General features: G+C 39.7%; 1 protein-coding gene across 1 annotated transcript in view; it reads right to left on the bottom strand.

Annotated features, from left to right (window-relative positions):
- The window catches only part of ANO3 (anoctamin 3), a 3574693-nt gene that overhangs the window by 271070 nt on the left and 3289992 nt on the right, over positions 1-13631 (bottom strand). The window contains exon 20 of the mRNA XM_044059352.1: positions 1959-2016. Coding sequence (XP_043915287.1) covers positions 1959-2016 — 58 coding nt within the window. The remainder of the gene's footprint in view (positions 1-1958; positions 2017-13631) is intronic.

The raw sequence follows: 13631 nt of genomic DNA, 5'->3' as shown, positions 1-13631 counted from the left end.
AAAGCCTCAGTATTTCTTGAACTCTCCAAGGCCTTTGACAGAGTGTCTCACCCCTTACTTTTGAACAAACTGTCTAACCTAGGCTTCTCACATAACACAGCAAAATGGTTTTAGCGCTACCTCAAGTATCATAAACAAGCAGTGAAATGGTCCAACAAACTCTCACCCTTTCTCCACAACCCTACTGGAGTCCCCCAAGGCTCCATCCTAGGACTCCTACTCTTCAACATTTTCACAAACAACCTTCACACTGCCTTTCATCCTGGGACCCTCATTGAATACGCTGATGATTCCATCGTAAACTGCACTGCTCAATCACTACCAGAACTACTCTCAAAAACTCAACAGTCCTTTACAGAAGTAGAATCCTGGCTAAGAAATGCCCAACTCTTTCTTAATCCAAAGAAGACAAAACTAGAACTCTTTCATCCCAAAAACACCTCCCTTGTCACTGATCATTTCAACATCCTTGCATCTGACAACACTGCCATAGAAATAGTGTAGGAAACCAAACTTCTAGGTATTATCATTGACAATAAATTTTCATTTGACCCCCATATACAGCAAAATATAAAGAAAACTCATCAAAAACTGAGAATCTTATATAGAAACAAACATTTCCTTACTGCAGCAACCAAAACTACCCTGGCAAAAACATTTTTATTTCCCTCTCTTCTTTATGGTGCCCCCATCTTAACTAACTTACAAAATTCTACCCTAAGAAAGTTGCTACAACAAAGTTGCAAAGTTTGCCACAAACTCTAAATATCACACACACCACTGTAAACTACTCCTAGAATTAAACTGGCTTGAACTACCCAACCAACTTGCCTTTATTCAGCTATCCACCTTGCACAACCTTATTTTCAAGCCTACTGCCTGCCCTGCACTAGCCAATCTAGTCACACCTTACACATCTAATTGATAACTACGATCAGAAGACAAAAATCTTTTGGCTATCTCAAAACCCACAAGAAAACCTGGTCACTCTGTATTCACACTCTGTCTCTATACATTGGAATTTACTACCTCTAGCTACCAGGTCTATGCCTGGCCTAATCTATTTCAAGGCCTCTTTAAAAAAATCATCTCAAAAATACATGGCTCTGCTCCTGCATAAAGCCTGCCTAGTGCTTAGGTCTTCCTCTTCTGTCACATTTCAATCTCTCACAGACTGCAAAATCCTAAAGCTCTTCTAACTCCTCCTTTTCCTTCTATACCCTATCCTTAAGCTACTGCTCAGGTTTTATTGCTTCTATTCTTCTTAACTCTCTCTCACTATATGTCTGCATCTCTAACTTTCTGGCTGCTATTTTCCTAACAGACTAATATTCTATTTTGCATGTATTACAACAGTCAATGTCAAACATTGCACTACCTGCGTACTTTTTTTTTGACACTATCTACCTCATGTATGATGAGAGTGACTATTATCATCTGTAATTTTTAACTGTATAGAATTTTGTAGATGTATAGTAATATATTACAACATCTTGTAGCAGTTTATTCTTTCAACGTATTTTCTGTATAGTATTTCTAATGTAATCTTTATTTATTGGATTATACTGTATTTGTATTGTACTGTATGTGGAGCTTTTCTCCCAGGGCCTCTGCTGAAAACGGGTTCTGTAGACCCAGTCAGACCACCCCGGTAAACAAATGTTAAATAAATAAATAAATAAATAATGCATTTAAACCCATCCTAAAACATATGTCACTTGTGTAAGATTACACTAACAACAACCGAAAAATAATAATGAACTTAAGAACTAGGAAACAGCCTGATATACAGCAATTTTTCTAAAATGGTTATATAATCAAATGTAGTTTCACTCAGAAATTATAGACTTTTTAAAGATCTCTTTAATTTACACCTTAACAGGCTGCATGCATGATATACAGCTATTCTTTAATGAAAGACTATAAATATGACCTTGGTAAGTGAAAACTGACTTTACCTCTTCTAGCCTCCATCTTTCAAACAGTTTGTTATACTTTCCAGGATGCCCAGCAAACCTAAAGAAACAAGTATTCACATTTTATTTATTTGAACAATTCAGAATAGAAATTATTTACCTTGACATATCAGAATGTATTATATTCCTAACAGCAGCTCTAACAATCTGCATTGTTTTTTATACAATAACGCAAGATAAAACAGACAGAAAAATTGTCTTGTAGTTGTTCATCATTGTTTGATTATGCAGTATCCTGGGAATATGCAGTTTCTCTTTGCCAAGTATCAGAAAGTAATGTTTATAATTACTTAAATTGTCAATAATGTGCACATTTATTTTAGTCACACAATTATTCTATAACACTTTTTGCCTCAGGATTTAACAGTTTCAAAGTGATTCTTATGACAGAATATAACTAATGAATTCAGTAATATGAAAGTCCACGTTCTTTTGTGTTCCTGTGCCACAAAATGCTAGTCAGATTACCAGTTACAGAGGTGTGGATGATCAACAAATGTTTTGGTGAAAAAGTTAACTCGTCTGCAGTTGTCAGTCCAAAATATTTCGAAACACTTGGCATAAAAATTTAACATTTTGAATATATGGGATTTAAAAAAAAAAAAAACAGATTCCGCTATGGAAATGCTTCATTTCAATGGAAAACAATGCAATAGTGAAATAAAATTTCCAACATACAGAAATTAATCAATAAATATGATTCATTTCAGTTTGATAATAACATATGCATCTCCTGGTTCACATTACAAAAAAAAGATAAATGTTGACATTTGTAATTTCCATTAAATCCCAATAGGGTGCATTGATTCCATTTAAAGTGCAGTATATCACAGACTTCAGTCAGAAGACATGAAAGAGAACTTAAATGTTTACATTGTTTTATGCTTCCACATAGACAAATACAGATGAGTAATGCACATTTAGAATTGGCATGGTTCTGAAAGAGGGTGCATTGGTATAACTACAATTCAGCAGGTATACATTGCTTCCCTTCATTAGATATCATCTTCTAGTCACCAGAAGCTACTGCACTGAGCTTTGTGACATTGGCATTCACTGACCTGAGAGACGTACCTGTTAATAAGACAGTTTCCATAACTGGCATACTGGGACTCTGTGTCAGTTCCTCATACATTTAATGGTTTTAAAATTCTTCAGTCATTCTAAAGAATACATTCTTGGAAAAATATGGTCTTCTGTAAAAAGCCAACTGCAGCTCCCCCAGAAGATATACACAAAGTAATCAATAATTACTTAGTGCCTTAAAATGCACTTATTCATTGAGTTATTGTCTTCTATATGTAGCTTGATTTGACAAAAAAAAATGCATAGCTGAAATTTTAAAACATATATTTTAGGCATCCTTGGGCTTCTCCTGATTTAGGCACTGGCCTCCCAGGGAGGTTGGTTTCACCCTATCAGAAATGTTATTCCAAGGATTTTGTGTTTCATTGTTTCAGTTAGAAAATTCATAGTATGTATGGTTATTATTCTCAAGACGATTGTAACAAATGGGGGAAATTCATAAAGGTTAATAAGAGGTGTATGGTGACCTTTTTGAATTCATAAGTATCTCTACCTTGGTGCTTTTATACAACGATGTGCAACATCGCAGTAGGCTGTCTCTGTGACTGCACTAAATGACAATGTGGCAGTAGGGGGGATAGCAATATGCTAATTAGCCATGTAATCTCCCCCAGGAACTGCCTCTGGGAAGGCATCTTTGCACTGAGCAACTGATATAATTACTTGGCCATGTAGATTCCCATTGCTACTCCTTGCAGCTTGTGGTTTTCATCCATCGTGGTATAGGTAATTACTGGGGAGTTTAGCAGCAAGGTAGGGTTAGCAGGTGTGTATACATAAGCGTATGCAAGCAGGGCTGGCCTTAACTGATATGGTGCCCTAGGCGAAGTAGTGATCTGGTGCCCCTTAAGCCCCACCCACACCATACTCATGAAACACCCCTACAAGTTCCCACAGGTGGGTCACTCCCCAAAAAAGCCACTCCAGTCATACATACCCCAAGAAAGCCAGTCCAGTCATTTCCTTTAATTATTTAAATGCATGGAAGAAAGGATACCTTGTAATGTTGTTTAAACTGCAAGTGAAGGTGGAAATTTCCTTTAACAAACCTGCTTTAATCTGTTTCTCTTTCACACATACTTTACTATAAAAGTCATGTCTTCAGAAAATAAAAGCCCATGTGTCTTGATTCAAAGGGTTGCTTAGGTTAATCTAAACAGTTTAATTTACTCTGGGGTAGGCGAGCACACCTTACAGCTCAGTGAAAGAATAGCAACCTCTCTCCTTCCTGTGTACGGAAGCTTAAAATAGAATACCACAAACAGAGATAGCCATTTGCTAAACAATACAATCTCTCAATGAAAACAGGCTTAGCATGAACGATAAAATTCTCTGCCACTGAAACTGCATGAAAATCCATATTTATAGAGAATGCATCTGGTCAGTGGAGGATAAAATTTACATTTGGGCTGTTTTCAAAACAGACGACTCCTTGCACACATTTTTACATACATGTATTTACTCTTTGATTCAACTTCCTGATTGCATTAAATTATATTCCCTATGTAATACAGCACCACTTGTTAGAATGTGTTTTAAATTTGTAGTTTTAAGCATTCTTTTAATAAGCAAAGAAACAAAATGTATAAACCAATAATGACAAAATTACCCATTTCAGAAAATTTCAACCATAAAAGGCCACTCAGACTTCTGTCATTACAATCCACCAATATCACTCAATACAAACAATCTCTGCAGAAGAGAAATCATCTGAGCAATTCCACATTAAATAAATCTGTAACTAATGAAGAGATTGCCACTGGCAAAGAACTTTACATCTCAATGTTTCAGCTACAAATTCAGTGCATGTTGCCCTTGAAGAATTAATTGCCTATATTGCATTAAAAAATTGGTAAACTGATAATATTGCAATAGGAAATGACTAAAACTGACAAGTTCATAGTTGCTAGGCATCTCATACAAAGGAGGACATACTTAGGAGTGTAGAACCCTTATCTGCCCTTAAAATGGACCAAATTATCAGTAATCAATATTAACACTCCATTTACATGGTGTGGGAGCAGAATACACAGCCTTCTGCATCAAAGACAATTATGCTACTAACACTGCTTTCAAATTCTACAGCACAGTGTGCCATTTGATAAACAAAACAGTTAGTTTTACACTGAAAACTAACTTAGCGTGAGAAGCAGTAAACTTTCTTCATTTGAAGCTCACAATTTCATGAAAATGAATTAAAACTCATAATCCCTTGAAAATGCGCTGAATCCCTTAATACCCTGAAACGCACTGAAACTCAAACTCATTTCTGTCAGCAGTCTGGCAGCTGATGTAGAGCAGTGGTTCCCAAACATTTATGAACCTAGACACACTTCTGAAAACAGTAATTTTTCACAACCCACTACTCACGGCAGCATAAGTGCATGTGAAGCACTCATGGTCCTCCTTAAAGAAGGAGATGCTGCCACCAGTGAGTATTTTTTCGGGATTGAAAGGGGTCATGTAAACTATTCTCATACTTTAAATTATTAGCATAGCCAGATTATAGTAAAATGGGGCCCTAAGCAGTGAAATAGATTGGGACCCCCCTGAGTAGCCCTTCTTGTAGCAGTCTCCTCCCCAGCCATACCAGTGTTCCATTACCTGGCTATTTCTCCCCAGTTACCATGAATACTGTTCAAACCTATCAGTGTGTATACTGTTTTCTTATTTACTTCTCCAATGATTACAGATATTGAAATAAAATGCAGAAACACTGATAGCCATTTGCTAAACAATACAGTCTCACAAACAACAAAAAGACTTAGCATGAGCAGTAAACATCTCTGCCACCAAAACTCAAATTCATTGAAACAGCATAAAAAACTCACATTCAAATAAAATGCACATGACCAGTGGAGAGGGCTATTTCAAACCATAGGTCCCTTGAACACATTTGTATGGCCATGCATACATGTATGTGTTCTGACCACAGTGGCAATGTGGTGGTCAAAAGAGAGGTTGCTGTCAACCTGTGTTCCCAGATCTCTTATAACACCTTTTGTGTTCAGTGGACTACCATCGATGTGGTAATTCATGGGAAGTGGATTTTTACCAAAGGGGATGATGACACAATTTTTGGCATTGAGCTTAAGGCCATGGTTCTGACACCAGTTGTTGGTCTCAGTGAGGTCTTTTTGTAGGATGTCAACATCACTCAGGAAGTTAATAATAGCCCCAACTTGCAATCGTCTGTGAACTTTGTCAGCCAGAGTCCTTTCGTGTTGGCCTGGACTTCAGAGAAGTAGATTCCAAACAGGAGAGGACCCAGGACTGAACCCTGTGGGACTCCACTCATGACTGGTCAGCAGACTGACTTGGAGTCAGTTGTTTTCAGATTGTGGGTTCTACCTGCGAGCCAGTTTGCAACCGATCTAGTGATATAGGGGTTGATACCTAGCTTAGTGAGTTTTTCTATGATTCCTGAGGGGGAATGGTATCAAAGGCTTTGGCCAGATCAAGGTAGGTTATATTAACCACCTTGCCTTCATCCACAGCTCTGGTGACTGACTCAAAGAAGCTGACCAAGTTGTGCATGCATGATCTACTCTTCACAAAACCAAACTGTGTGGGATCCAGAGTTGAGTGATTCCCTATATCCTTGTTTATTAGGTCTGTGATGATGCATTCCATATCTCTGCATATCAGACTCATCAGGCTAATGGGGCGATAGTTCCCAGGGTCTGTAGTCGCTCCTCATTTGTGGAGAGGGATGACTGTAGCAGTGTGCTATTCGGTATGGACAAAGCCTGAGGTGAGGCTGTGACTGAACAGGGCACACAGGCGAGGTGCCAGTTCACTCTGTAGTTCATGTAAAACGCAACCAGGGATATTGTCAGATCCCATAGAAGCTGTATTCTTGGACTTGGACAGTACTGTTTTAACCTGTGCAGCAGTAATACTGGGTGCCTGGCAATCTACTGGTATTGTGACTGGTGCCTTGGGGGAAGAAAGAGGGGTAAAGTTGGCACTGAATCTGTCAGCCAGTATATTGGCAATATCTGTTACCTATATATCTACCTATATATCTACATATACCTATATATGTCATATATCATCCCCCATTATACGTTTATTAGTGGTTTACTTTATGTACTTCATTATGCATTGAAGTCCTTTGCAGATATGAACTTTGTTTAGTCTACTGTATTGTTAATGTTAATTCCGCCCAGATAATGACTGAAAAAAGTCAATAGACCAACCTAACTACTTAGTTAAAAAATAATAAACAGCAATGATAATAGTGTATATTCATTATTTTTATGCACTGTCTAATGAGATATTTTTTCTCGGATGCACTCCTGTAAAAGATTAAAGCTATTTAAGTATATTAAAGTTTATCATCCTCACAAGGAAATGATTCTTTACTGAAAAAAATTGTGTACCTGTTGAATTATTGGATAGAGATTATTCTAAAGCATAAGACAGTGGAGAGGTTTGAGGGTTCCTGAAACAAATGAGAAAAGAAATGAAGGAAGAAAGGAAAACAGTCAAGAATTGGTTACAGATGTCCAAGGGTATCTTCTGCTAGTTTAGCCATACATGAAAAGAGACATGGAAGAGCTCTCGGATCATGTGGCCCAGGCAGGTATGACCCTAGCTCTGAGTAGCATCCTGCCTTCACCCAGAATGATATCACAATATAAGGACAAAATGATTGACTTCAACAATTGGCTAAGCTTCTGGTGTCATTCAAAGGGGATCCAGTATCTGACTGCCTGGGATGACATGATCGACAGACCACGGTGCTTTGCCAGAGATGGTCTGCACCTGTCGCCCCTGGGATTCCGGTTACTGGCTAAGGCTCTTGCCACCCCTATAGTGCCTTTTTTAGGCAAAGTTCAAAGGACAAAACCACCACCGTAACAGGTACAAGCATGCAAAATCTGAAGGCAATGCTACTCAATGCTAGAAGTCTAAACCTCAAAATGCACTCTCTCGAGGCACTCCTAAAATGGAGAACATCGATATCTGTGCAGTAACTGAGACCTGGTTCAAGGCTCCAGAAAGCACCCCTGCAATACCAGGCTACAACTCTTACCACACTTTTTGGCCACCAAACCAGGACCAAAACACTAAAGGTGGAGGAGTGTCAATATTCACCAAGGATATTCACACCACCAGGCAAGTTGCCCAACACAATGCGTCTGAAATTCTCCAGGTGCAACTAACACTAGGTAAGACTGCAATCCAAATTGTAGCTTGCTACAGATCCCCCACCATACCCCAAGATTCCCACTACACCTTTCTAAACATACTGGAAAATATTAAGATAGAACCAAACACCCTAATACTGGGTGATTTTAACTACCCTGCCATTAACTGGGAAAACTACTCATGTGCCAACACCTTCGCCCAACGGTTCTTGGAATTCATAAATTCCAATGCCCTGGATCAATTAATCCATAGTTCCACCAGGGGCTCCAATATCCTAGACCTGGTCATTACCAACATGGGAAATCGATGCTCCACACCTATGGTCACCCCCTCGTTAGTCAGGTCTGACCATAAGCTAATCACCCTTAACATCCACATCCCACACCCGCCCCCCAGTAAGGAAACCTCCATAAAAACTTCTCCAAAGCTAACTTCATGCTACTCAAGTCAGAAGTGACAAACTTCACGACACCCATGCAGACGGGAACTGAAAGTTCAACTGCTGAATCCTACACTAAGGCACTGTACGAGCACATCCACTCATGCATGAATCGTGCCATCCCAAATAGAACCAAGATGCTCTCATCCAAAAAAAGGAAGTCAATCTGGTGGTCCCCTGCCATAAACAAACTTTACAACAAAAGGAAGAAACTGTTGCAGAAAAGAGAAAAATCCCAGGATGCAAAAAACTCCCTTACCAGCATCAGTAAGAAACTGAGATCCCTCATAAAATCCTCCAAAGCTAGTTACAAAATAAAATTGCCAAAGATTCCAAAGACAACCACAAGGCATTCTATAACTATGTCAAGAATCTAAATGGCAATGCTCAGATCTGCTCTGAGCTAAAACAGAATGGCATTAAATATACTGATACCAAGGATATTGCCAATATCCTGGCAGATCAATTCAGTGCCAACTTCACCCCCTTCTCACCCCCTAAATGGCCCATCTCAATACTGGAAGATTGTCAAATTCCGGTAATAATGGCCACACAGGTAAAAAACACACTCTCCAAAGCTAAGAATATAGCATCCATGGGACCAGATGACATCCCGGGCTGTGTATTACATGAACTACAATATGAACGGGCACCTCACCTAAATGTCAGGTTTTGTGCCCACTGAGTGGCGCAGAACTACAGTTATCCCACTCCACAAGGGGGGATCCACCTTGGATCCCGGAAACTACCGTCCCATCAGTCTGACAAGCCTTATCTGCAAGGCCATGGAGCATATTATCATGGAACTTATAAACAAAGACATTGGCAACCTTCAAACACTGGACCCCACCCAGTTTGGGTTCGTGAAGGGCCAATCTTGTCTCCTGAACCTGACTGACTTCTTCGAATCAGTCTCCAGAGCCATGGACAAGGGTAAGGTGGTCCACACAGCCTATCTAGACCTTGCCAAAGCCTTTGACACCATCCCCCACTCTGGAATCATAGATAAACTTACTAATCTGGGCATTAATCCCTACGTCACCCAATGGGTTGCTAATTGGCTTACTGATAGAAGCCACACTTTAAAAGTAGCTGACTCTAAATCCAGCCCCAGACAAGTCACAAGTGGAGTACCTCAGGGTTCAGTCCTGGGACCGCTCTTGTTTGGCATCTACTTCTATGAAGTACAGGCCAACACTAAGGGACTCTGGCTAACAAAGTTCGCAGATGACTGCAAACTGGGAGCCATTACTAAATCCCCAAATGATGTGGATACTCTACAAAAGGGCCTTACAGAAACAGATGCTTGGTGCCAGAGCCATGGGTTCAAGCTCAATGCCAAGAAATGTATAGTTATCCCCTTTGGGAAAAAACATGTACCCATGAATTACCATATAGGTGGCAGAACACTAAACACAGAAAGTGTGATAAGAGACTTAGGGACACAGGTGGACAGTGGTCTCACCTTTGATAACCACATCACCACAACAGTCAAGAAATCCTTCTATGTGGCACACCTCATGACAAAGGCCTTTTCATCCAGAAAAAAGGAGGTCATTGTCCCACTGTGCTCATTAGACCCATTATAGAATACAATGCCCCATTTGGTATGTACCTCTCAAGACATCTGCAACAACAACTGGAAAGGCCGCAGAAATACCTCACTAAAAGAATCACAGGCCTAAAGCAGATGCCCTACGCTGAACTCCAGCTATACTCAGTTGCATATCGTCTATTCAGAGGCGATCTCTGCTTAACATAGAAGGCCATGTCGAACAGAGCTGTTGGACATGCTATACTTAAAGAAATCCCAATCCCTCAGAGCCACATGCTCCAGGGATCTAAACCTTGTCATCACAATAAACAAAACATGCTGGAGGGATAGGTTTCTGACCCAGAGACTCCCTAGACTCTGGAATAAATTGCCCATACATGTCAAGCAGAGTGCCTCTTTGGCCCTCAAAATTGCCCATACACGTCAAGCAGAGTGCCTCTTTGGCCCTCTTCAAAAGGAACCTTGACGATTGGATGGGAGAAAGGAAATTCACCCCGGAGATCATGTCAGTCACCCTGTTAGACAGTTTTCCAGAGAAGTAAATAGTGTGGGAAGAAATAGCCAGGGAATTGTTATGGCTAGGCTTGTATAGGCCCTAGGGCTGTTAGCCTAGTACCAACCTATGAACCTATGTTATATGCCTGCATCCTGGCATTATAGTCCAACAGGAAATTTATTTAAAGGCTTAAAAATACAATGAAATATATTTGAAACAAAACGAACAAACCAAAATAACTCCACAACTCCACCACGAGCACTAGAAGGACGAATAGCCACCTGTGTTTAACGTTTTCGTTCTTTTAATAAAAACAGAACTTTTCTGATGAAGTTCTGTTTTTATTAAAAGAACGAAAACGTTAAACACAGGTGGCTATTCGTCCTTCTAGTGCTCGTGGTGGAGTTGTGGAGTTACAATGAAATATATGTTTCATTTGAATCCAATGGAAAAACAAAGGATACATTTCATAATTATTCTTTAAAAATAGTTCAATGCTTAATGTAACTTATTTAGCAAAAACCTGTAGTGTTTAAGGGTACTTTACCTTATGTAAACTTGAATTTTGCATTATTATGTCGAAAGTAAAATATATATTAGCACTTGGTGGATTTTCAGAAGGCCTATTGTTGATTACAGTGGGCTGAAGGATATTATTTCACCCTCAGACTCATGTCATAAGAAAGTATTTCAGCAAGGTAATTTGAGAATACCTACAGTCAATATTTTTGAAATCTGAAAGTCTGGTGGGATTCAGCATCCTACGCAATATAGCCACAGATGTGCTTCACATTTTTCTGATACCCACATTTTACATTAAAATAGATAAAATTCTTTGTTTCTCATTAAGGGATATGTCTGTCTGATCAGGCTCCTTTGATTCTTCCTCAAAATTTCCAAAATGAAACTTACTTCATGACATGGAAAGTAATTTCATACTGTTGCTAAGACCTGAAATAAAATCACGTTGAAAGACATGGCTTTCACAGTACTAGAGGATAGTGCAGACAGGCCTGGATGTTGATGATAAATTACAATGGGACCATGGAAATATTGTTAAGGGGACATCAATGACTATGCAGCACACAAGATATACTGCAGAGCTAAATAAATTATATACACAATTCACAAACCATGTGCACATGAGCATGGACACCACACACAAACATAGATGTGTGAGTTACTTGCCTTTCTCAAACCAAGTGGCAGAAAGGAGGGGAACAGAACCTTTCTAAACCAAACACCCAAACGTGTTGTGATGCAAGCACGTTCATGTTCCTCCTTACAGCAGACTCTCATACTGTGAAGTAAAGTTTGTTTTTTTTTTTTTTAAACTGTCCTGGCCAACCTGCAGCTGTAAGTGGGAGGGCATTCCCCCCTCCCGCATGGTTCCGCCTTCCGGTTACACTTTAACAGGGCACAGAGGAGAGCGCACACTTTCTTAACTAAAATAAATACATGCATAAATAAAAACTGCGCCCTTTAAGAAGCTGGCCTTCATGGCACCCTAGGTGGTTGCCTAGTTTGCCTATGCCTAAGGCCGGCCATGTGTGCAAGGAGTTGCATGTATAAATGTATGTGGCCTAATGGTTAAGGTGTTTGCCTTACAAACACAAGGTGCAGGGTTTGAATCTCACAGGGGATAACTGGCTAGGCTTAAAATGGCTCACAAGGACAGTTAGCCTAATACTAACCTATGAACCTAGCAGTATGTGTCTTCCTGGGAGATAGTAGTAGGGATGTTATGGGGTAAGTTAGGCAAGTGTGTGTGTGAGTGGTGTATATGTGTTTTGGGGTAAATGAATGAGTGTTTGTGAGTACAAATGGGCTGGGAGGGAGCTGTTTTTTTTTTGTGTGTGGGGGTCACACTTCCACATACTCATAGACTAAAGAGCAGAGTCTACAATATTGGGTGTGGGGGACCACTAGCCACAAGGGATAATTCTTTAAACAAAAACCTGAGTGGCATGTAAACAGAATGGAGACTGGGGATGAGGGGGAACTACTAACCACCAAGGATAATTCTTTAAATGAGTACCTGAATAGCATGTAAACAGAACAGGAATCAGGGGAATGGGGTAGGGGGAACACTGGACACCAGGGACACTCACTATGGCATGCCATAAAAAAAGGTTCTGGGAACCAATAGACACCAAGGATAAGTCACATACCTTAAAAGGCACTAAACACAAATTCAAACCCTGTAAAAAGGCACTAAACACAAATTCAAATCCTGTACCCTCCCACCACCCAAAGAGGATATTAGCCCTCTGTGCCACAACTAGACTCTGGGAATGAATAGATTTTAGAAATAAATAAATGGAAAAAAAAGCAAAGTAAAAAGGTGAAAGGAAGAGATTTGAACCTTGTACCCCTGAGACAGGATAGCCCTGCATTAGCCTACCGCACAAAGTTATCAGTAGTACAGCAAGATTTTTTTAACGTAATATTGAGGATCTTAGGTTTTATGCAATGAAGCAACATTTTATGATGCATGAGGGAGAAAGACAGGAAATATGTGGCATATCTCTCAACCATGTAGGATGCCGCAGCAATCATTTATTAAAAGATATGACGTATGAAACTCAAATATTTAGTATTAAGGACTGATTGTAATCATCTGTGACTTGCCTGGGCAGGAGTGGACATTCTGACAATGGGAAGAAGTATGAGGTATTTGGTGTGTGTGTGTGTGTGTGTGTGTGTGTGTGTGTGCGTGTGTGTGTATGTGTGTTTTACTATGTGTGTGTATGTGTGTTTTACTGTGTGTGTGTGTGTGTGTGTGTGTGTGTGTGTGTGTGTGTGTATGTGTGTGTGTGTATGTGTGTTTTACTATGTGTGTGTGTGTATGTGTGTTTTACTATGTGTGTGTGTGTGTGTGTGTGTGTGTGTGTGTGTGTGTGTGTGTGTGTATGCTTTACT

Source organism: Protopterus annectens, chromosome 17.part0, assembly GCF_019279795.1.
Source record: "Protopterus annectens isolate FY-2018-M chromosome 17.part0, PAN1.0, whole genome shotgun sequence".
Taxonomy (NCBI): domain Eukaryota; kingdom Metazoa; phylum Chordata; order Ceratodontiformes; family Protopteridae; genus Protopterus; species Protopterus annectens.
Note: the sequence above shows the minus strand (reverse complement) of the source record. Positions and strands in the feature narration are given on the sequence as shown.